This window comes from Plectrocnemia conspersa, unplaced genomic scaffold, assembly GCF_051122295.1.
Source record: "Plectrocnemia conspersa isolate PC_06_02 unplaced genomic scaffold, ASM5112229v1 ptg000008l, whole genome shotgun sequence".
Lineage (NCBI taxonomy): Eukaryota > Metazoa > Arthropoda > Insecta > Trichoptera > Polycentropodidae > Plectrocnemia > Plectrocnemia conspersa.
In genome coordinates, this window is record NW_028277172.1 from 23,013,632 (window position 1) to 23,037,126 (window position 23,495).

Below are 23,495 nucleotides of genomic sequence, written 5' to 3' on the forward strand. Positions count from 1 at the left end.
TTGTGCTCGTAACCCTATTTTTTGTTAGTGTAGCTCACGACTAATTATTTTTATTTATAAAAAAATAAACGTATGTATATCACATAAGATTTATGGGGGACCCGACAAAGTCGCGCCGACTAAGCCGCTCCGACATAGCCGCGCAAGACAATCCCGCGCTATACAACCCCGACATTGCCGCGACGATAAAGCCGCGCCGACATTGCCGCGCAAATCAAAATTATAAAATTGAATAAAATGAAAGAAAATGATTTTTTTAATTCTAATTATTTTGTTTTGTGGACAGCTCTATCACTAGTGATTCGCTTTTTGAACAGTTAGTCATAGCTTGGATGATGCTGGACAGTTACAAAATATACCGAAATGAAAATAAATCAATAGAATATCATTAAAAAAAGGTTAGGTTGTTTGGTTCTACAGTGAAAGTCGGCGCGAGCGGTAGCGAGACGCCTCCTTTTTCCTATATATGTTTGTAATTATTAATAAATAAAAACCATGTTATAAAATGAATTTTGTTTTGACTTTGCGCGACTATGTCGGGGCGGCTATGACGGCGCGGCTTAGTCGGCGTGCCGATTTATGACTATATAGAATCATTATGAAATAGGAATCAGATATAATATTATAATAAAATGGGTTGCAGATATATACAGTTGAAAACTGAGGTCCACTAAATATTAAAAGTATGCTTTTAAATAAATTATGTAAAAAAATTACAAAGTTAAAATCATTGATTAGAAAGTGATCTTAAACTCTGTTTACCCTTCTTAAATGTGTGTTAAATTAATAATCATATCTAAATAACCGTTTAAAAAAAAATGTTCCTCACTACCTTGCAGAATTGTTTAGTTACATAAACATTTATGTATTAACTCACATACAAATACATCTTAGATAAATTTAATTTGATATTTATTTATCTTTTGACTTAAATATTATTATTTTAATATTTATTTATATAGCTTCTGATATAATTATTATAATTTTCCCCATTGAAATGCCATTAATTCATTTCAATAAATGAAATTGTAAACACTTACACTTACAGGTTTTTTGCTCGTATGTCGAGTCAAATTTATAAAAAAAAATGGCTCGTGTCTCTAAAAACTCGTTAGTCAAGACACTCGAGGTTTAACTCTATTTATAATATATTCTACAACACTTTATGTCTTATGAAAATTTATTTTCATTAAGCAAAACACATCTTTTGTACTTTTTTCTTTTAATATCGGAAGCAAATCTTTTTAGATAAAATACTATATAGTACGTATAAGTTTGAAAAAGTTAGAAATATTGGAAAATATATCCAATTAAATAAAATTTGAGTAGTTAAGTATGACATAAGATTGAGTAATACATGTTTGACTATTTTTATGAATTAGATAAATCATCAAGTAATGGAATTCTAAGTTAAGTTGACGATGATTTAAGTTGACAATGGTTTCTCGATGTTTTTTTATTTCTCGGAAAATTAGAATTCTCGAGAAATTTTGATATATGTATGTACAAAAAATATATTTAATGTGTGATTATATAATATTATAATAATTATAATAATCTCTATATCGTTGAAGAGAACAAACTTCAGTTGAATTTGTTACAATGGACCAGAACCGAGCGACAAGTTACGAAGGAATGAATCGTAAAGAAAATTGTCATTCACAGCTGTTGCTATCTTACACTTTTCATATTTCTAAGAAAATAAAGATAAAAAACCTCTTTGAATAATTAAAAAAAAATGAGATTTAAGTTCGCCGACTGGTACATTTTATAGAGAAACTTTGTGAAAAGCCACCATACATTTTTAAAATCTGCGGATTTCCATGCAGAACAATTTCTTCATATCTGATGATTAATATTGATCCTGGATTACCAAAGCAAAAATAAGGCCAATTGAAGGAGTTGAGAAAATTTTTGCCATTCAAATACTTCTGACCTTTATTAAAAGTTTCCAAAAAAGCATGCATATTTTCACATTTCCACATTTTTTTATGTAGCATTACAAAAAGTAATGCAGCGGTTGTTAAACATTTAAAAATATTCGTACAAAAAAATGCTCTATAAAATTTTTGAGAAGCAAGAATTCGAAAAATGTGAATTCTTGTTTCTGAATTTAGATATTCTCGAGAAGAAAAACTAGATCTCCTCAATTTAAAAAAAAAATACTTTTTATGCTATTTTTTTAAATAAACTAATAATAAAAGACAAAACATACATCAAAACCAATTAATTAAGAATCAAAGATTTTTTTTGACGGCGTAGCAAGCAAATCAATGTGCGTATCCGATCCGATGTCAATTAACGCTCCATTAATATTTCAATACAAATTCAAACAAAATCGTTAGTGATGCCGGAAGATTATCAATACTAATCGTTTCGCCTTAGGTCGAGAACGGAGGTGGAGCACTTTGTTGGTACACAGCGGACTATGCGAATCCTACAGAATGTTAAAGCCACTGGTTGCTAATGGGATTATGCTCGACTATTAGGAATGAATGGGAACATCTGGGCTTTCAATAGCTTTCAAATACATGGATCAACAAGTACGACATTTTCGGATTATGCAATCTAGAAGATGACAAAATCGCTAAATGTACTGATACTGATTTATGACAATAACAAAGAGTCTGTTTCCGACCCGTATGATCAACATGATGGCAATAACCTTGAATTTGAAATGGTATATTAGTCAGAACACTGCTGTACTTATTAGAATCAAAGAAAATTTAAATTTAAATTGACGAATAGAAAAGAAAGGTCAGCAAAGAAGTGCAAGGTTGGTCTGTAGTACCTATTAATCGATATATTATCTAACTATCCTTATATTCCAAATCTATTTTAATATGATCATACTAGCTTTAAATATTGATATCATATAAAAAATGCAATACTGCTGAGCGAACGCGTCATGCGTCAAATTCCATATTTACCACATATTTAGGTTTGATTTAATTTAGCGTGTGAAAATGATTTCGTATCATATGATTGTTTCATATATGGCACTGACCTGACGTCGGGGGCCGAGTCTGCCAGCAGCCTCACGCAGTCGAGACAGCCCCTGGCTGCGGCGTAATGGAGGGCCAGCGCTCCGTTGCGGGCTTTGCTGGTCGAGTGGCCCCCAGGGACTCCCATGGCGCACGACCTGCAACAAAACATTGCACTTAAATAATAAATTTTATGGTGACATCTAGCGGCGAGTAGCGACAACATTTATATTCACACCATCGCCAAATACTTTCTCCATTAATTTTTAAAATACTAAATAAAATTATAAAGCTAACATTATTGGCAATAAAAGTCACGAGCTTGTTGTTTGGGATTAACTGTGCGTAAAATATTGTAGCGCCTAATGTTATTATATCCCATACACAAAAGAAAATCTATAAAAATTAGAAAACGCCTATAATCAGTAGTAGTATATGTAATTAGGAAGTCACTGTTATTATAATTATTGGTGTAATCAACACGCATCATACAACACGTTATTGTGATAACTGAACATTTTAATTTAAACATTTGATTAATCATATTTTTCGTTAGATGAGGCACAACGAAAAATAATATTGCCGACCAGTAGATGTTTTTAACCTTTTGGTCGCCGAAATCCGATATTACAGTGAATCATCTGATTCGACGTCATCATTAAAAAATAATTAGAAACATAATATTTTATTTAATATGTGATATATCGACATTTAGATAGTAATCGCAAACGCTTTAAAACAAAATGGTTAATATAATTTTGATTAGTAAAAAAAATATTTTAACGTTTCAAGTAGATTGTTATAATACAATTATAAATTAATTTAGCAAGGAAAAAAATAAAGCGATCAATGTAAATATAGTTTTGATAAGCATTGTTATATTTAAATTTTTATTATATTTAAATAATAAATTTAGAGCATAAAGGTATACTAAAATTGATTTTAAAGCTCCGTAATAAATTAAACGTTTACAATAAAATACAATAGAACGAGACAAGAGCTGATTAATATGAAATTGTTAAACTAAAATATTACATACTATAATAAAATAATAAAACTAATATTACATAAAAATGGCCAGTAGATAAATATCATAAAAATGAGATCTAGTCAACATATGTATGTTTAAGGTTAAGGGCTTAGCGTATTTTTTTTTTTAAATAACAATATAATCGACTTTTTATTATAATATATAACTTTTCGAGGCTTGAGGAATATTATTATTAAATTATTATAATCCTATTTTTTACGATCTGGATATTGCTAAGGACGGAGTCTTGTTACAAAACCTTTCAAAACATAAATATATTGCTGTAATCTTATGCTGATTAAAAATATAAATAAATAAATATTTTTAGTTCAATTTTTAAATTGATTTAAAACCATTTAATTTATAGACTCTCGATTTTTATCGAATAAAAAACATTATATTCGCTACTCGCCGCCGGGCGGCCGAGCACAAAAGTAAAAGTCGACCGTTGACCGCCCAGCACTTTCTTCGACCTTGGCACCGACTTGCTCCGAAGCAAAACGCTCCACTGCACACCGACACGAAAGTTACCTCAAGTTACCGGCGTATGCCTTCCGCGCCGTCGCGTCCAAGATCCTCAAATCTCCATGACATCTGGCTATCATCTCATTGACCGCCTGATGCACATCGAACACTGCTCTACCACTATCGATCTCTGGAACTCTCGGACACTCCTTTCTTCTCTCCATGTACCGCTTCAATCTCATCGACAGCATGAACCTGATCCTTATATGTCTCTTGATATCTCTATCGTACCTCAACTGCTCCTTCAAGATCTTCCCGTCACATTTTCTAGTTCGATATTTAAACTTGCGTCTGATCCGCTTGAGACGCTCCATACATCCTAGCTGCTTTTCTGGCACCGGTGCTTCAAATTGGTGGTTTCTCCAATGTCTTCCTAAAGACCAATTTCCATCGCACGTCGAGTAGCTCAATCTAGGATCTTTACTCTCCGGTTTGAATCTGAACGGCCGTTGTTCCTCTTCCTTGCTCTTCTTCTTGCCAAAAAATCTTCTCTTGAGCGCCTTCTTGAGCAAACTGCGCTTCTCCTTGTCTCGCCTGATCTGATCTTCGCTCATAGGAGACCAGCCTCCGGCTTCCGAGCAGCAGCATATCTCTTTCACGAATCGCGCCAAAGCGCCACAGTACGACAGAGTGTCCCTCGTCATAGTCCCATGGCGAGTGAACCAGATCGTCAATTGTAAACAAAGCAGGAGGTAGCGGCCGCCAACATTTTTGCGTTCGAACCGCGTGTGGATCGCGCGGCGATCGAGTCGTGATTAACGATCGGTTATAGAAATCGGCATACGCTTGCTAGTTATGATGTTAAACGCCTCTTTTTTCCACATCGATACAGAAGAAACATTTCTTTCGAGGAAAGTCGGCCCGGGGCTAGAGCTTTTCGGCAGCGACCGGTTTTGGGGAAAAGTTGCGATAAGCAAAGTTCGTTAGGATGGCATCGTTACTTTTGACAGATGCTGAGTGGGCGAAAGTGTGCGATGTGTATAGAAATTCTAAGTCAACAAGAGTATTCTTTGTGACTCAATTTCAACTTAAGACTCTCAAACTAGTCACTGTGAGTCATTAGATGAATTTTAATTGGTACTTAAAATATTTATTGATAATATGAAATTCAATCTTTGGTTAACATACTGTCAAAAATTGAGCACGAAACGTCTCTTAGTTTAGTTATGGTATGTGTTTGGCTATTCAAATTAAAAAATATGGAAAGACGATAGCATTCTGATTAATCATTGTAACATTAACTTACTGTCTTCATTTAGAAGTAATAAAAGCATTCTTTGTGACTCAAATTCAATGCAATACTCTCAAACTAGTCACTGTGGGTCATTAGATGAATTTAATAAGTATTATCTCAATCTAGAAAAAAATGCTGTAAACGCTTATAATAAAATGTTTAATAATGCTAATAATAACAATTATAAAAAATACTCCAGAAAATAAAAATCTTAATATTAATGGAGATTTAACTACAGATAAAATAATAATAGCCAATGAATTAAATAAACATTTTATCTTAATCGGAACATTTCTATCAGATAAAATACAAATTAACATTGACTATATAAACACTATCACAAATATGGCTCAAATTAACAGATCTATTTATTTTTACCAAATTAAAATAGGAGAGGTCAAAAGATATACAAATAAATTAAAAAATAACTCAGCATAACAGTTAAAAATTTATTGCTCCTATTTTAGTAAATTTATTTAATTAATGTTTGTAAAAAAGAACAATTGCCCAAAAATTGCCAAAATAACTCCTTTATACGAAGCTGAAAATAAGAGGATCACTAAAAAGTATCGTCCTATATCTGTTTTAACAGTTCTATTGTAAAAAACAATTCTAGCCAATAGAATAAACTAATTTTTAAAAAGCATAAATTTTTTATAACATTTACAAAAAGTCAAAAATTGTATACAGGTTTCAAAATATATTATCTTATAAAACTAGATTTAAAATTTATTTTGCATATATTTATAGTAGTGGCGTAGCTATGGAGGGGTGGAGGGGACGGGCTGCCCCGGGTGGCACTTGCTTGGGGGCGGCATATTCGCGATGGGATCGTCTAGTGTGGTTCTTAACCCTGAATGCACTAAAACATATATAAATCCACGAATAGCAAGAGCTTAATAATAACCAATTTAATTTTTTTTAAATGCTGATTTTATGATCCTGCAAAAAATGTATGGGGGGGGGGCGGTAATTTTAAGGATCGCTCTGTGCGGCACAAAAAAAAATGAACGGTGATATTTTCTTCGTAATATAAATATTTTTAATTTACGATAAAAATATCTTTTATAATAATTAATTTAAAATTAATTGTAAGTTATATAGATAGCTGAGAGGTTTGAGCTCCAAATTATAATGTTAGATTTTTGCAAAGTAATAACAAAAAATGCTTTCACCAATATATAGTTTAGTTATCGTAGTGATATAGAAAGCTTATATATATAATTATTTTTCTGTTTGCATGTAAATCTTTATTATTATGGTTGATTTTATCAATTTTCTGACAATGTATGATGCGTTATAAATATGCGATATTTCACATAAATTGCATTTTACTACAATTTTTCTGAGATATCACATAAAAATCATATGATTTGTATTAAAAATATTTATTTACTAATTGAAATTTCGTGAGAATGAATCTAAAATACATTAAGGAATAAATTATTAATAATCTTTGATAAATAACAATATATATGAGTCTTAAAATAAGTTTTTTATAGATATTATTATGTAATGCATACATATTATTATGTTGTACAATATTTATTTTTGGCAAAAAATACTTATTATCGGGTGATGGGAAAATTTTCGTACGTAAACGAAAAGTAAAAAATATTTTTTCTTTTGAAGATTGATATTTTTCATTACAAATCTTACTATCATGACTTGACAGGTTTCCCTAATGCGTTATGATTGACATTATATAAACAATAAATACACAATAAAAAATAAAATTAAAAATTATTACAATAAAACAGTTATGGTGCACATCTAAAATAGATAAGCACCATTTTACATATTTTTTTCAGCACCTCATAGCTATTTGTGTTTGGCAAGCACGTTGAGAAGCTGGGTGGCTCGTGCAAGAGGAACGTTTTCAAGCGCTGAAGAATAAGGGACGCGATCGCGATTCTCTAAGACACTCTGAAGCACGAAGCCGAAAGTCATTGAGCAATGACGGGTTGTCGAAACTACAAAATATATTTTATTGCGTAAGTGTATTACTAATGAATATGTATAAATATATTTGCACAATAAAATGAAATGTATCACATGAAACGATAATATTTTTTTAACTTTTCGTTCCATGTCTCTGTATATAATTTTTTTTCAGTATGTCAATTATTATTTAAAAGATTAATCGTCTAATTAGTATTAAATTATATATATTATATTGTATATTTATAATATTTACAATGTAATAAAAAATGCCAACTTATTAGTAAAATAAAAAATAAATTATATTTTATCAATAAGCTTATATTTTTAAATTAAAAAATGTGGTACTTGTGATTGTCACTTTGTGATCGAGTAGCGCAAAATAATGAGCGCGTTTGTTTTCTTAAAATATATTTATTAAAATTTACACATTTAATTTATATATAATAATACACATTTAAGTTGTCACAAGATAAATCAAAGTGGCACAAAAATCGACTGTTTTTATTAATTATATTTGCAATAAATAATATTTATATGGTGATATTAAACTAAGAACAATCACTGCTAAATAAAAAAAAATAGCAAATGATTGATTTAAAAAAAATAAAAATTAGGATCATTAAAAATATTGTACGGTTAAATCTGAATAATTATCCCTACATGTTTATAAACAATATTTACTATACTTTGTTATTTAAGTTTAACAGTAATTAAAGACAATGTTTTATTTATATATCTATCTACATAACACAGGATATAACTCATGCATATTCTACATATACTTATAATAATGTTGTTTAGAGACATAATAAATCGCTTGAGTAAGTTAAATAATATTATAATAATATGTACTTGAATATAATTATTATGATATTTTTATTCAGTAATTTCTGATATGTAAAACAGTACATAGAGCACTTTCACATGTTGATGTACAACAAACTGTACGTGCAGCACAACAACTTGTCGTGGAGATATCCGATGTTATTTTATTCTAAAACTGCTAGAAAATCATAACATTGTCTTCTGATGACACATAGAAAATTAAATATAATATGTAAATAAAAATAATAATTAAATTAATTAAGCAATTTACTTATGGTCCAATTATTAATATCTCGTTTTGATTATATAATGCGTATTATACTTGCAAACAAAACAAAGCGGAAACTGGCGAACCTGGGAAATTTCCTACAATTACATAAGTAAACGACGATATTATTATACTACTATGTTAAACACCGAGCATAATTAATCTGACGGCTTAATAGAGCAAACGCTTAAAGTAGAAAAATATATACGACAACAAAGAGAAAAGTTTAATTAGAATCGAGAATAGCAAAGGCGATAAATCCGATTTGTATGCTAATGTAGTAAAATATTTAATTGTTGTGCGCACCTGAAACGAAAAATTTTTCGAACTTTCAAGTTCGCCGCGTGACGATCTAATAAAAGAGATTGCGCAATTTTAGTTTTTGCATGTATTGTGTACATACGATAATGTATTAAACATAGCTTAGTAACAGATAAAAATTGGAACACATTCATCATACATTACATTTTTTATACAAGTCATCCAACTGTTGATTATTTTTTTTTACTAAATTTGTATTGTAAAATTGGGTTAGGAATGCTTATAAGTGTATGATATACATAAATTTATTAAGTACTTTATAAACCAGTTTTGCCTCATTTTATGATACGTAAATGAAAATATTTCTTTATAACGTCAACTGTGTAAAAAATAAATGTTGTGCCTATATAATAAAATATTATATACATACAATTTGATCCAATTAATTTTTTAATGGTGTTTTTATTTTTAATGTAGTATTATATTAAAATATTATGATACATTTTCTTACGACATATTATATATAATATATTATATATTAAAAATAACAGAAACAACTATATTATATTTTATAAATATATGTATTAGACATAATATTTTATATTAAAAAAATTAATGCATAATAATAATATAATAAAAAGAAAACAGATCGACACTTTTCAACCGTTAATTAAAAGTTAAATAACTGTTCTTTTTAATAACAATTCTTGAAAATGTTTTTTAAAATATTATTATATATATATATATAGGCTCAGGTGAAAGTCATTCGCTCCTAGTTTATTTTAAAACAAATGTAATTTTTGTTTTTTTACATATTTAATTATTAAAGGTGGCATTAGCATATAGCATTTGGTACCAAACGGTTCATCAAGACAATAATAATATCCATATTTACCTGAATCATGGCAATAATATGTTTTTATGGCATGTTAATGGGTATTGCCAATAAACCTGGAAGCTGGAATTATCGAGAATTTATTTAAATACCTAAAACACTTCTCGAAACATCCAGCAATAAACTTTTACATTGAATACTTTCTCAAAACCTCCATAACCACAGAATTCATAAACGAAGCAAAATAGCAACATAAACAGTGAGCTTCAGACATTCATGTATAACAATGTAACTTAAAAGATAATTTAGAATCCATAAACTGAGTTATGTTAAAACAGAAATGATGTGGTAGATATATTTATAAAAGAAAAACACATTTAGAATTTCGTATGACACTATTTTATATTATTTATATAATCAAATTGCAAACAAAATTTACATCTACAATTATAATTAAATAGTAATAAAATACAATTTCTTAATAGAATTGCCTGATTTTTTTTATATTGACATTTAATTAAATCAGAAAAAACATTTTTAAATGTATTTATTGTAATATTTTTCTCAAGAATTTTGAGAATTATCATTTTTAATTTTTAGTTAATTTTTTGCTAATAAATTTTTTTTCAAGAATGATTTTAAATGTTTTACGACCGTTGCATGTTTTTATATTGTTGCATAAAAAGAGTTGCTCAGTGCCATATGTTTGAAAATATGAAAAATGATCGTGAAAGAAAAAAGTGGGTGAGCACTAAACCCCCCTCGTGCTGACAATGTATATAAAAACAGAATACCACAATATCATGAATTTAGAGAAAAGAGTGGATTTTATATATTTTAAACATGATGTTTGATTTTAAAAAATGACGAATTTTTTTAAGCTAAAATATTTAGATGCTTTATAAAAAAATATTGTTTCACTGCGTAGACAAATAAATGTGTCTTAATATCGGTTAAATTATACAATGGTTATTTATTTTTTAAGAAAAATAGCAATTAAGATTCAAATGTGATATTTGTTTATTCCCAGATGCATAATAAAAATAGATATATTGGAATGTAGTAAGTTATAATGTAGGGTAAAATATACAATTGCCTTTTGAAAGCGTTAATTGAACAAAGGTGCTTTGCAGACAAATACTCGAGAGAAATCGTCAGATTTAGGACACCAAAGTGCAACGAAAACAATGACCATGATATCCATAAATATTAGTTTGTCGTAAGCACTTATTCATAAGCACGAATTATTGTATGACAGGCATTGTTTTGCTCAAACATGTCGTCCTTAAGATTTGATCCAATTAAACCTCCAAGTCGTGGAAGTAAAAAGTGGGTGAGCACTAAATCTCCCTCGGACTGTAATGTGTATAAAAACAGATACACAGTATACAAATAAACAACTTTCGTTTAAAACTGGCCCTCAACAACATAATCATAAAAAAAGGAATTTAGACTCATTGAGCTTGAACCAAGTAGAGCCGTCGACCATTGATAAAATATCGCGAAATCAGCCGTTTCTCTCTTAACGTCAACTTCACGTCTGGAATCCAGAATTCAATCCACTTAAAATACAACTGGATATTTATGATGCAGACGTTTAAATTTAAAATACATTAAAAACTTCGCTGAATTTTTTAAGGTATGCAAAATTATATTTAATCGTCATTTTGATAATAATTTAATTAAATAAGTATATAATTGTGTTTCTGATATTAATTTTACATGTGAATATTTTAATCTTAATATCTAAATAAGTTTATCATAATAGATATTGTATTTAAAAATTAGGTTTATAATCAAATGTATATAATTACTATTATACTAGTAAAATAGTAACATTTTCTATACTTGCAAACTCCAGTTTTTTTGTCTCAGAATACGTTATTGCATACAAGAACACAACGCAATAAGAAAGAAGCATTATTTTAGTCAGTTATAAATCACATAAATTAAAAAATTGTAACACTTATTTTGTCACACTTGTGGAAAATGTTTGCAACATCTGCTTTAGAATCTCCGGATTGTGAAAATCAAAAATCAACACTCATTTGGATCAAATAGAGTTCACCACACCGACCTTTAACTACCTGTTTTTTATGTATTTTTTTTATAATAACCAAAGCGACCATATAGCATACGCGGTGCGCATCAGTGCGTTTCGACTGTGGAAGTGGAACCGGAAGCTCACGTGCACTTCCGCTCGTCGCCAATATCGTCAAATATCAAATAATATTACGAGCTCGTCGATGAGGCACGAATTGCGAAATTATTTTTCACTCCCAGTGAAAACAAACGTCATTATGCAAACGGCGCGGTCTCACGCCACAGACAATGTTTTTTTAATTTATTAATTAATTAATTGATAATCTGACGACTCAGTTAATAAAATCGAAACGGTCACAAAAAGTCGTCTCGATTAATTTATGGGGATAATTAGATCGTTATGTAAATTAATTCGATCCTCATTTACATGTACAAAAAGTTGTCTAAAGCTTATGCTAATTAAAACAGCCGTTGGCCATAACCCCATTTTTGGTCACTTCCGGTCACATGCAATGTCGCAGACGCTATTGTGCACATTTACATTCGAATCCCTCAAAATACTGATACCGATACATAAATTATAAGATGTAATTAAATATGTATTACTTTTATATGTTAACTTTTTGACAACAGATGGCAGTAAATATTTTTATTTAAATTTATTAAATTTATTACTTAATAAATTATATAAAAAACGGTAATGAAATATTTTATTATGTTTTAAAATAAAAGCTTAAACTGTAATTTTTATTATCTATAAATAGTAATTAATTCACAATAATTATTATTTTGCTATTTACCGCTAGATGGCTCAGTTTTTATTGTTATAAATAATAGTGCCGCGCAGTTTGAATATGTATATAGAGCATTTTCAATATGCAATGAAAATTTCTTTGCCGATTATATAATTCAAATTTCTAAACTAATATTTTAGTTATATAAGCTCAAAATTCCACAAAATACTATGTGTATTAATCCAATGTTAAGAATATTTTTTATTATCACTGTTTCTAAAAAACTGATTTTTTAATTAATTATTAACTATGAACAATTAAATATTGTTGTATAAAAAAATACAGTATTTAAAAAATAATTTGAAGCTGTTAAAAACAGAATATTTTTGTATAACTTAACAGACAGAAAGTCAGTTAAGGAATCTGTTTATTATTATGTATATAATAATAGTATTTAGCAAAAACTTAAACCAAAGTTACATACAATACATAGCCATTTAAAATATAAATAAAGTAATTATATGTTTAAATTTTATATTGATAATAAAACCATAACTTGATATTATAAAAAACAAAAATATTATTTTTAGAAATTTAATTAAAATATTTTATGAATACATTATAGTTTTTGTGGATTATAAATTGGTTTATGTTTATAAACTAATTTTAGGCACCCTCCGTTGATTTTTAAACGGTTAAAATGTAGCAAAATTATTTTATTATGAACTAAAAAAATGTTTTTTTTGCATATGTCACAACAAATTTTCCCCTTTTTTGCTTCAAAGATAAGAATATTAACAAAATGTATATAAAACATTTAAAACTGTGTTAAAATATATCATTCATTATTTTATTAATAATAATTTTTTTTAATTTTTTATTAGAAGGAATACCAAAAATATAATTTTTAATTGCATGAAATGCGCAATATTTTTAATTTACTAATTACTAAATTAATTATGTAGTTAATAGCTTTAATTAGTTGTTTGCTATCGTGTTTTATTATAATTTTATATATTTTTTCGGTTACATGAAACGCATAATGATTTTTTCTCTGGCATATATTAACGACTATTTTAAATATACGAAAATTATTATTATTATCAGATCAAACCATTTACAATAATTTATATTTTTATATAATAATAAATTTCAATAACTGAGAGACTCAATCTAGTTCATTTTTACGTTTAAAAAAAACTGTTGATTATGACTTCAATTATCTAGAAATCATAATGTTATTATTGAATATTATTGTGACCGTAATTATCGAATGTTTCTGATAAAAATGTGTAATGAAGCGAAATAGTGCATGGCGTTGCAATATAAAATGAAATAAACTAAACACGCTAGCAAAAAATATAAATATTAACAATGTATAGCATAAAAATAATCATTCATTAACTTAAAGCTCACATGTACATTATAAAATTTATTTATTCTATGATATGTACTAGTTAAAATTTAATTCAACATTCTAAAACTGAATCTTGTCTCAAATGAAGCAATTAATAAACGTTGATCATTGCTCTTAAAATAATATTTAGAAAGCTAATGACAATGTTTCATTTACAATTTATGGTTCAATGTATGATCTAATTTGTAAATCATACATTTAATAATATTACGGAACTTAACGATTGATTTAATTAGAATTTCTAACTATATTATCTTGGATACTTGTGACTATAATATCATAGAGGGTTTTAAATGTATACATAGTACGCAAACTGCATTAGAAAGGCGCAAAAATAACACACTACGACTTAGCTGTAATATTCGTCATATTTACGCATTTGATTATACACAGATAGACATAAAGTTTCCCTAGAAATTTTCCTTGGCCGGTAAAGGCCACACAAAAGCTGTCAGTCAAGTCCGAGTTTTCTTTCTTAGCTCCGCGCAAACTTTCGAGTGCCGGAGAAACTTATACATAGCATGCTTACAAAGTTAAAATTGTATTTAGAGGTGGACGGCTCGATGATAATAATTTCTCTTATTATCCGATTGCGAGTTCTTAATTTAATAACGCCGACGTACGTTAAATACGTTAAAAAAAGAAAAAGAAAGTCCCAAGCGTTATTTTGCATTAGCATAATGCGTTCGGTTTCGTTCCGCCGAAAAGGCCGAGTGAAAAATTGCATCGACGAAAATTGAGATTTCTCTCTCTGCCTGACAGAACAAAAGGGTTTCGTGGGAATTTTTCGGTGGTGGCCTCAGGAATTCGCTTAATTAGCATTGAAAAGATTTTCAGCTCAGGTGCGATACCCTCTCGCGTCAAGAGATAAATAAAAGTGAACGCTTCCCGAGGTCGCGATAATGAAAGGAAAAGCTCATTGATTGCGGAAATCCTAAATCACTTTCCTTGTCCGAAAAGCGAGTAATGTATGCAAAAGAGAGAAAGCCTCTCGATTAGCGATCAATTTTTCGGTGATTTTTTGCCTTTGTTTCATAACTAATTATACATGTTATATAAGCTAGTCTTCATAACTATCTATTACACATTTTTCATAGTTTTGCAAATTGAAATAATTTAACGTTTACGCGTGGGTGATTTTGATATATTTTTATCCAGTATGCGTAATATTTTTTTAACATTACAAATTAGGTTCTGCGCATTTTTAACGCATTCCGTAATAATTGGATTTGTACTAACAATTATTAGGAAGGTCAATTTTGCATTTTTATAAATAGAAAAACCAGTATACTTTGAAAAATATTGAAGAGAAAGTCTCAGAATTAGTAGAACAGATAGGCAGTAATTAATGACTATTGAATAAGCAATAAAAAAAGCGCTTTTGATACAATTTAATTTAACTAGTAATAAGTGGCACATTTTAAAGTAGTCTAATAATTTATTAGTTTATGTTATATTGCACAATTTTAATTTTATATATACCTTAAAATAAAGATTGAAAAATAAAAATTATTACAATAATTAAAAACTATTTTTTAAACTATACATATATTATAATATAAGCTAATTTTTTTACTGTTAAATATTCGCATTTATAGTACATCAAAAAAAAAATTGCAAAGAGCTAGTTTATTGATTATATTATTTAATATATAAAAAAAATATTTTTATAACAAATAAAAGTAGCTATAAATAATATTAAAATTTTTAGTAAAGTAATAAATAGAATGAAAAAAAATAATATTAACCTGAACCGTAATTTATGTCAATTTAAGTAATTTTTTTTTTATTATATTGCGAACGAATATTTATAAAAATTCAGCTTCTTAAATATTATTTAAAAAATCAGATATAGATGATAATTTCTAGAAAAAAATTATATTAAAAAAAAGTCAAGAAAAAATTAATCAACCAAAGTGGATTTTTAAATCAAAATTGCTCTAATTAATTGTTTTTTTATGATATTGTAAAAAATGCAAATTTATAAAAAAAAATGATTTTCTACATATTTCAACATTAGAAAATTCAATAGAGGTGAAAAATACAAAAAAAAAACATTTCAATTTGGATTTAAAGAATAAATTAAATATTAAAACAATAATTTATTGCTATTGTATAATAAATAACAGGTAAAATTTATATATAGGTTAACTTAACTAGAAACCAAAAAAGATTGCGCATTTAAAAGCAGTTTAATAATTACTTTTTAATTTGTATTGTTCAATATTTTAACAGAAAAAAACGATTTTTTTCAAGCATTTTAAAGCACAGAACAGAGAAAAATCCCAAAGAAACAGATATTTAAATAGCAATTTTCAGCTACGTTTTTTACAATAAATGCTTACTAAATTATCAAGCAAATATAATTACGCATTAAAATGTGACTTAATGATTATTTTTCAATATAAAATAAAATAATATAAATAAAAAAAACACAAATCCGTTTTCCACATATTTCAATGCAATGTAATAAAAATGGAACATGATGAAAAAACCATTACGATTTAAAAGAAAAGATTAAATTAAAGAGAAAAGCAAGAATCAGCATAAATCAAAGCAGTAATTGTTGCCTAAAGAATAAGTAGTAAAGCGGTAAAATTTTAATGTAGGTCAAATATATTATTAACTAAAAAAGATAGATTATATAGATTAACCCTTTGCACTCGTATTTTTTTTTGGTTGGGGTAGCGCCAGCTCGTATTTAATTTCGAGACTTTTTTTATGTTCAATTTTTGGAAGTAAAAATGAAATAAAACATGTTTTGATTAATCTTTTTACAAATTAAAATTAATACAGCGAAAGATTGATAGTTTGTCAGTATTTTAGTTAAAAAAAATTAATTAAATATTTAAAATATATTATAATTTAAATACTTTAATCGGAAAATAACTTTTTTTATTGTACTTTTTTAAATAATTTGTAAAACGTTAACCATAAAACTTAGAAAAGAATAATTTATTAAAATGTGTTCACGAAGAATTGTACTTACTATTCACAAAAAATAAATGACATAGTATTAGGTATACATAGTATAGGAAGGTAAATGTAATGATGTTTTTAGATGATTTTTCGTCCATCGCAATCAAATGCGCGGTAAAACAAATAAATGAATTATTTAAAAAAACAGCTGAGTGATGTAGCGGCAGGGGTTTATAACCATTAAGAAATTTGTAAATAGCTAGATGTCATATGAATTCTAAATAATTAAAATATTGGACTGTTTGTATTTTTTTTGCACCCATCGTTTATTATCTTGCGCAATGCGCTTATTATCTTGCGCATCGCGCTCGTTCTATAGCGTTTAGCGCTCATAACATCGATTAACAATTTGCGTTCATACAAAAAAATAATGGTTACAATAAAATTTAATCAAGATTAAAATTACAAAGAGCACAAGTTTTTTACTTGTAGTTTTTTTTTCTTAGTAAAACCTTAGTTTTTAGTTTTTTTAATTGTTGTTTTTTCTTGGTAAATAGTTAATATATTCCCATTAACAAGTTTTAGACTTTTTAGAAAATCAGATTACAATAAACGTATTATAAAAAATAAAAAAATATACTGTTAGTTAAATAAAACATATATCAACATATAATAACGTTTAAAAACACATTTAATACGAAAAATTGTTATGCATCTTACAATAAATAAAACACAAACAATATGCACATCAGCACATATGTTTTAAGCAAAAGGATACATTTTGACGATATAACCAATGATTTTTAAAAGCAAAATTTAACACTTTTGACGCTAAGTTGCCGATAATGAGATTCCAAATAAAGTAAAGCGAAGGTCCATATATAAAGGAGAATCTAGATTAGGAAATATGTTTCTAGGACACTAACCGCCTGGAAATATACCCCTTGGACAATAACCCCCCGTCAAAACCCCCCTGGACATTGACCCCCCGTGCAAATAACCCCTGACAATTAACCCACCATGCAAATAATCCCCCTGACAATTAACCCCCGCCACGTATAAAGATAATACAGATATTACTTAACACGTCTTGTGACGCTCTATTATACTTAATAAAACATATACTGACGCCATTACCAAAGTTTAGCTGTATTATACATACATATGTATCTAGCCTAATAATATTTTTTATTTTTTTTTAATACTCTTTATAACAATTTTGCTTGCACCGGTCACCGGTACAAAATATACAATACGTATATTTTCTTCGTAAATGTGTTAGTTTTATTGATATTTTAAAAATTCTGTATTTTGCTGAATGAAATAAATTAGTATTGATACTGATTATTCGTATTAAACATTATTTTATTAAAATAATGACCATTTATTATAAATAATAACAACTTATATAAAATACTTATCTCTATACGTGGCGGGGGTTAATCGTCAGGGGGGTTATTTACACGGGGAGTTAATTTTCAGGGGGCTATTTGTCAGGGGGTTATTTGCACAGGGGATTATTTGTACAGGGGGTTAATGTCCAGGGGAGTTTTGATGGGAGATATATCTATCCAGGGGGTATTTGTCCTGCGTTTACATGCACTTAGGATAGGAATATTTAAAATACGAAAAAGAAGGCCCAATTAAATTAGATATTTTTTAATATATTCACTGTCCATGGCAGAGGTCAGAAAATTACGGCCAAATCCAGCCCTCTGCTTATTTTAATCCGGGCTGCAAGTAATTGTTAGATTTGACATATAAAAAAATCAAAGTATGTGCTATAATAGAGTGGCCAACCGTCGAGTTAAGGAGCTAGCTAGGTATCACCTTATAAGGTGCTCCTATTGCTTTGTATTTTACCGTGACGTTATGCACTTTAAATTTGACAGCATCTTCAGTGCCCACGTAACGCCTTTTGCAATACATTTGAATATTTGAGAGAAATGATAAAGCTCATTTTAATTTTGCTTCCTGGCCCGCTGAGCTTAAAATATTTACAATCTGGTCCTTCACAAAAAAGGTTTGCCGACCCCTGGTCTATGGTGTTACACGAGCAAAATAACCTTGTCTATATTCTTTAGTCATATGTTTTACAGAGAGACATTCAAAACGCGTCATGGCGATTTTACAACTTTATATTTAGATTGTCTTGTATAACTGGAATGTCGTAGTCCTTAAGGCGTTGAATTGATATCCTAGAGACTATCGGTTCAGGTCCCGCAGCAAACTAAACATTTTAATATTAAGAATGCGCTATTATTAAAATTAAGTCCTAACTGCTAAGCGACATCTATTGATTGTAAGCTGTAATTATAGTTAACAATATATAATAGATATCACTAATTTACAAACTGTGTTTTAAATCTTATCCAATTAAACGTGTAAGTGTTGATTATGTTGTGCATAAACGACTTTTACCAATAGTTTTTCAATGACGCATATTTGAGTCATCCACCTTTAGAGTGTTAAATATGGATAAATTTATATAAGTGTAATACAATCCTAAAACTCACTGAAAAAAATATGTTTTACAAGACTTTTAACCCTTTCACCGCGGATGACTTCTATAGGTGTCATCAAGAAAATCGCCAGTACTCATTAGACATTTAAAGGTGCCGTAAGCATTTGAGCCTAATAAAATGGCTTTTTAGTATAATTTAAGGCTGTAAATCAATTATTTGAACCATAATATTTTTAAAAATATGGCATGAATAGGTGCCCCCACATATTAACAAATTTCGAAATGGCGCTCAAAAATATCAGCTGTGGTGATAATATAAATGCAATTGGGACCAGGCCCCACGCAATTTTTTCGTACATAAAAACAAATAGGTGGGGCTGGTAAAGTTTTATTATATTTTGTGAAAATGATCAAATTTTATATTTAGACAAATATTATACAAGTTTTTCGTATGTATTTGCCCATTTGAGGCAGAAATGATAAATATTACATTGTTTTTTTGTGGGGATCTGTTTTGGATTGGCAGGCGTTTTTACACCTAGAGCGAACCAGCGTAGTTTGGCCTCGTGGCTTTATTTTTGAATTTTTAAGTTTTGAATTTATTAAAACAGTTCTTAAAAATATAAATAAATTGATCATAAAAAATTATTACATTAAAAGATTATCCTAAAACTTGAAACTTTAAATACTTGTACCAGATTTAAAATTGGTAAAAATAGTCTTAGCATAAACGCATACTATTACTGTCACAGTAATATCGAATTCTCAATATTATATCGTCATTCGTAATTATATGGATAATTTTTAAAAGAAAATCAATATATGTATTTATAAATAATTAAAACACAGATTACTAATTCTGTTTTACATAATTTAGCTATTTACTAGCTCGAAAATATATTAAATGTGTCGAGACTAATATTATCGTTTGAGTTGAGTACCCAGGTCGATAGTTGTCAATCGCTCATTTTACTAGTGCGAGCGAGTAAGCGAGCTCTGCTAGCATAATGGCATCTCGCTCTTTTTTCCGTCTTAAAAATTTTATTTTTATTTCATAACAGACACACAATATAAAGTAATAATTATGCACAATTAGAGCATATGATCCCGTTTCATCCCATATCATAAAAATATAGATGCCCTTAGAAGGAAAAAATCAGTTTTAAAGCATTAATTGACAACCTAAATCTGTCAAGTCTAGCGCGATGCCGTCCTAACAGCGCGCGCTTTGACCATGTTCCGATGAAAAATTTTACAATAAACTTACACTTGTAAATTTAAGATTATTGAGTTATTTGCATAAGTTAAAAATTCAATATTACTGAAATGTGTTTAACAGAAGTCTTTTTACTATTAATAAATTTAAATTTTCAAAATTTGCTTGAACACAAAGCCAATAAATGCATTCAAAGTTTTGTCGACATATTGTCGACGTTCGAGTACAACGCTTGAAATACGATGTCGACACATAGTCGACTTACGAGCGCAAAGGGTTAATAAATAGCTTAATAATTGTTTTCCTAAAATAATTAATTTTTTATGTAATTAATATTTTTTTGCATTGTTAAAAACATCAATATTTTAATATGTTTTTTTAGTAAATAAAAGATAAATTATAGTATATTTTATTATATATTTAAATCACTTAAATCAAAAGTAAGGAAAGTGTTGTAGGTCTTAAGATGATTATAAAGCTTTTTAAAAATCAATAAAAACTTTCGATATAAAGAAATTTAACAACGAAAGTAAATGGTGTATTTTTAAAGTCGTTCAATTAATTCAATTCAATATTTATTTACAAATTTGTACAGGGAAAAGTGTATTATTAAGCAAACGCTTGGTAATGGACAACAATGTGGAGAAAATTCTAAACAAATATTAGAGAAGAGATCTTTGATATTTAACTATATTAATAATAATAATCTAACATATTCTAAAAATTTTCAATAAATAAAACCTAAAACGAAAGTCTCTTCTATCCGTTTAAATAAACCGAAAATCATATGCTATCATACAGAACCATGAAGAAAGCCAAATTAATAACAATACAATACAGATATAATTTTCATATAATTACTATAAAATGTATTTTTATTTTAATTTGAAAAAAACATTTTTAATTGAATTTTAAGTTAATATTATAAATCTATAAATAGAATAGATAGTATTACTACATTAGGAAAAACGTATTTTTTGTGAAAAAGTACTTTATTTAAACATCCTTAATTTTAATTGAAAGTATAAAACATAACTTTAAAATAATTGAACACACACATTAAATTTATTTTAAATTATTTTGTCAAAGCAAATGTTTTGAGAAACATAAAATAAAATGTAAAATACTGATGATAATTATATATATATACATATATTATGTATATTACAATAGATACAGTGTTATATGTTTTTTATGTTTGTCTTAATCAATATGATATTAAACCAACATCTGTTTTTATATATATTTTGATAAAATATTGCTTTTTTATACATAAAAATAATATTCTTTGCTATTTGTAAAGATTCAATATTATTATGCAAAAATAGCATTTTAAATATATATATATATATTTATATATATATATATATATATATATATATATATATATATATATATATATATATATATATATATATATATATATATATATATATATATATATATATATATATATATATATATATATATATATATATATATATATATATATATATATATATATATATATATATATATATATATATATATATATATATATATATATATATATATATATATATATATATATATATATATATATATATATATATATATATATATATATATATATATATATATATATATATATATATATATATATATATATATATATATATATATATATATATATATATATATATATATATATATATATATATATATATATATATATATATATATATATATATATATATATATATATATATATATATATATATATATATATATATATATATATATATATATATATATATATATATATATATATATATATATATATATATATATATATAGTGGTTTAAAATAAACGTTTACCATATAGTTATTAACTATTTATTTCTAAACTGACTTCTTAGAGGCAACGTTAAAATTTATTTAAAAAAAATTGAAGTATCTCTTAAATTTGTAATCAAAACGAAATATGTATGGAATTGCTATGCAATAATAATATTTGTATCAACATTGTTTTAGTATGCACTGCATCATTGAGCAGAATAAATGTCGAAATATATTTTGACCACAAGAGCTTCCACTTCGATGGGCAAATCAACTGTATTTTTATAACAGTTATGAACGATATGGGCACTTCAATTTTTTCATTTTAACCATACCCGCAATTAAATATTGTATGCATTCATATTTTTATACCATAATAAAGACAAAACTGTCGAATTAAGGCCGTTGCGGAAAACTCGATATTGTCGTAAAACGCCGCTTTGGAAACAATGGCTATAATTAAAATGTATTTACGACGCTTTTCAAAGTAGCCCAAAGTCATCATCATAGTAAGAAGCTTACAATATATTTACTTGATGTGTCGTTATTGCTCTGATTGGCGTGCAAAGATTCTATATGCCTAGCCATAGGGTTAATCGGGGCAGTGTATCAATATGGCGGCCGAGTGCATCTCGTGCCCCGACAATGGAGATGCGTTTTTGTGTATTCTTGATTCTTCCCACGAAACACTGTCGAGGAGTTTCTCCTTGCCTTTCCCAAGGTCGGCCCCTCTTGACAATGAGCACTTTTTCCACGGGCGCGTAAACACACACGCGGACGTTATTAAATTCACGGACGGTGGCCATCGGGGCTAATAACGAGAAGTGAGCTTCGAAACGGTATGATTGATTAGGTTCAGCAGAAAAAGATGCCCCTTCAATCACTTTCGCTGTTGGTTGAATATAGAAAAAAGAAAAACGTATTTAACATATGCTATTTTTGCTTTCTTTGGTTGATTATATGACCCACTATAAATGG

General features: G+C 27.8%; 1 protein-coding gene across 16 annotated transcripts in view; it reads right to left on the bottom strand.

Annotated features, from left to right (window-relative positions):
- The window catches only part of f (espin protein forked), a 55,677-nt gene that overhangs the window by 27,570 nt on the left and 4,612 nt on the right, over positions 1-23,495 (bottom strand). For 8 of the 16 annotated variants that reach the window (XM_088189953.1, XM_088189955.1, XM_088189958.1 and 5 more), the window contains exon 2: positions 3,008-3,142. In XM_088189953.1, coding sequence (XP_088046079.1) covers positions 3,008-3,132 — 125 coding nt within the window. In that variant the 5' untranslated portion in view covers positions 3,133-3,142. Of the gene's footprint in view, positions 1-3,007; positions 3,143-4,545; positions 5,294-23,495 lie in introns of those variants that run through there. The other 8 variants (XM_088189945.1, XM_088189941.1, XM_088189939.1 and 5 more) reach the window with 5 other exon arrangements.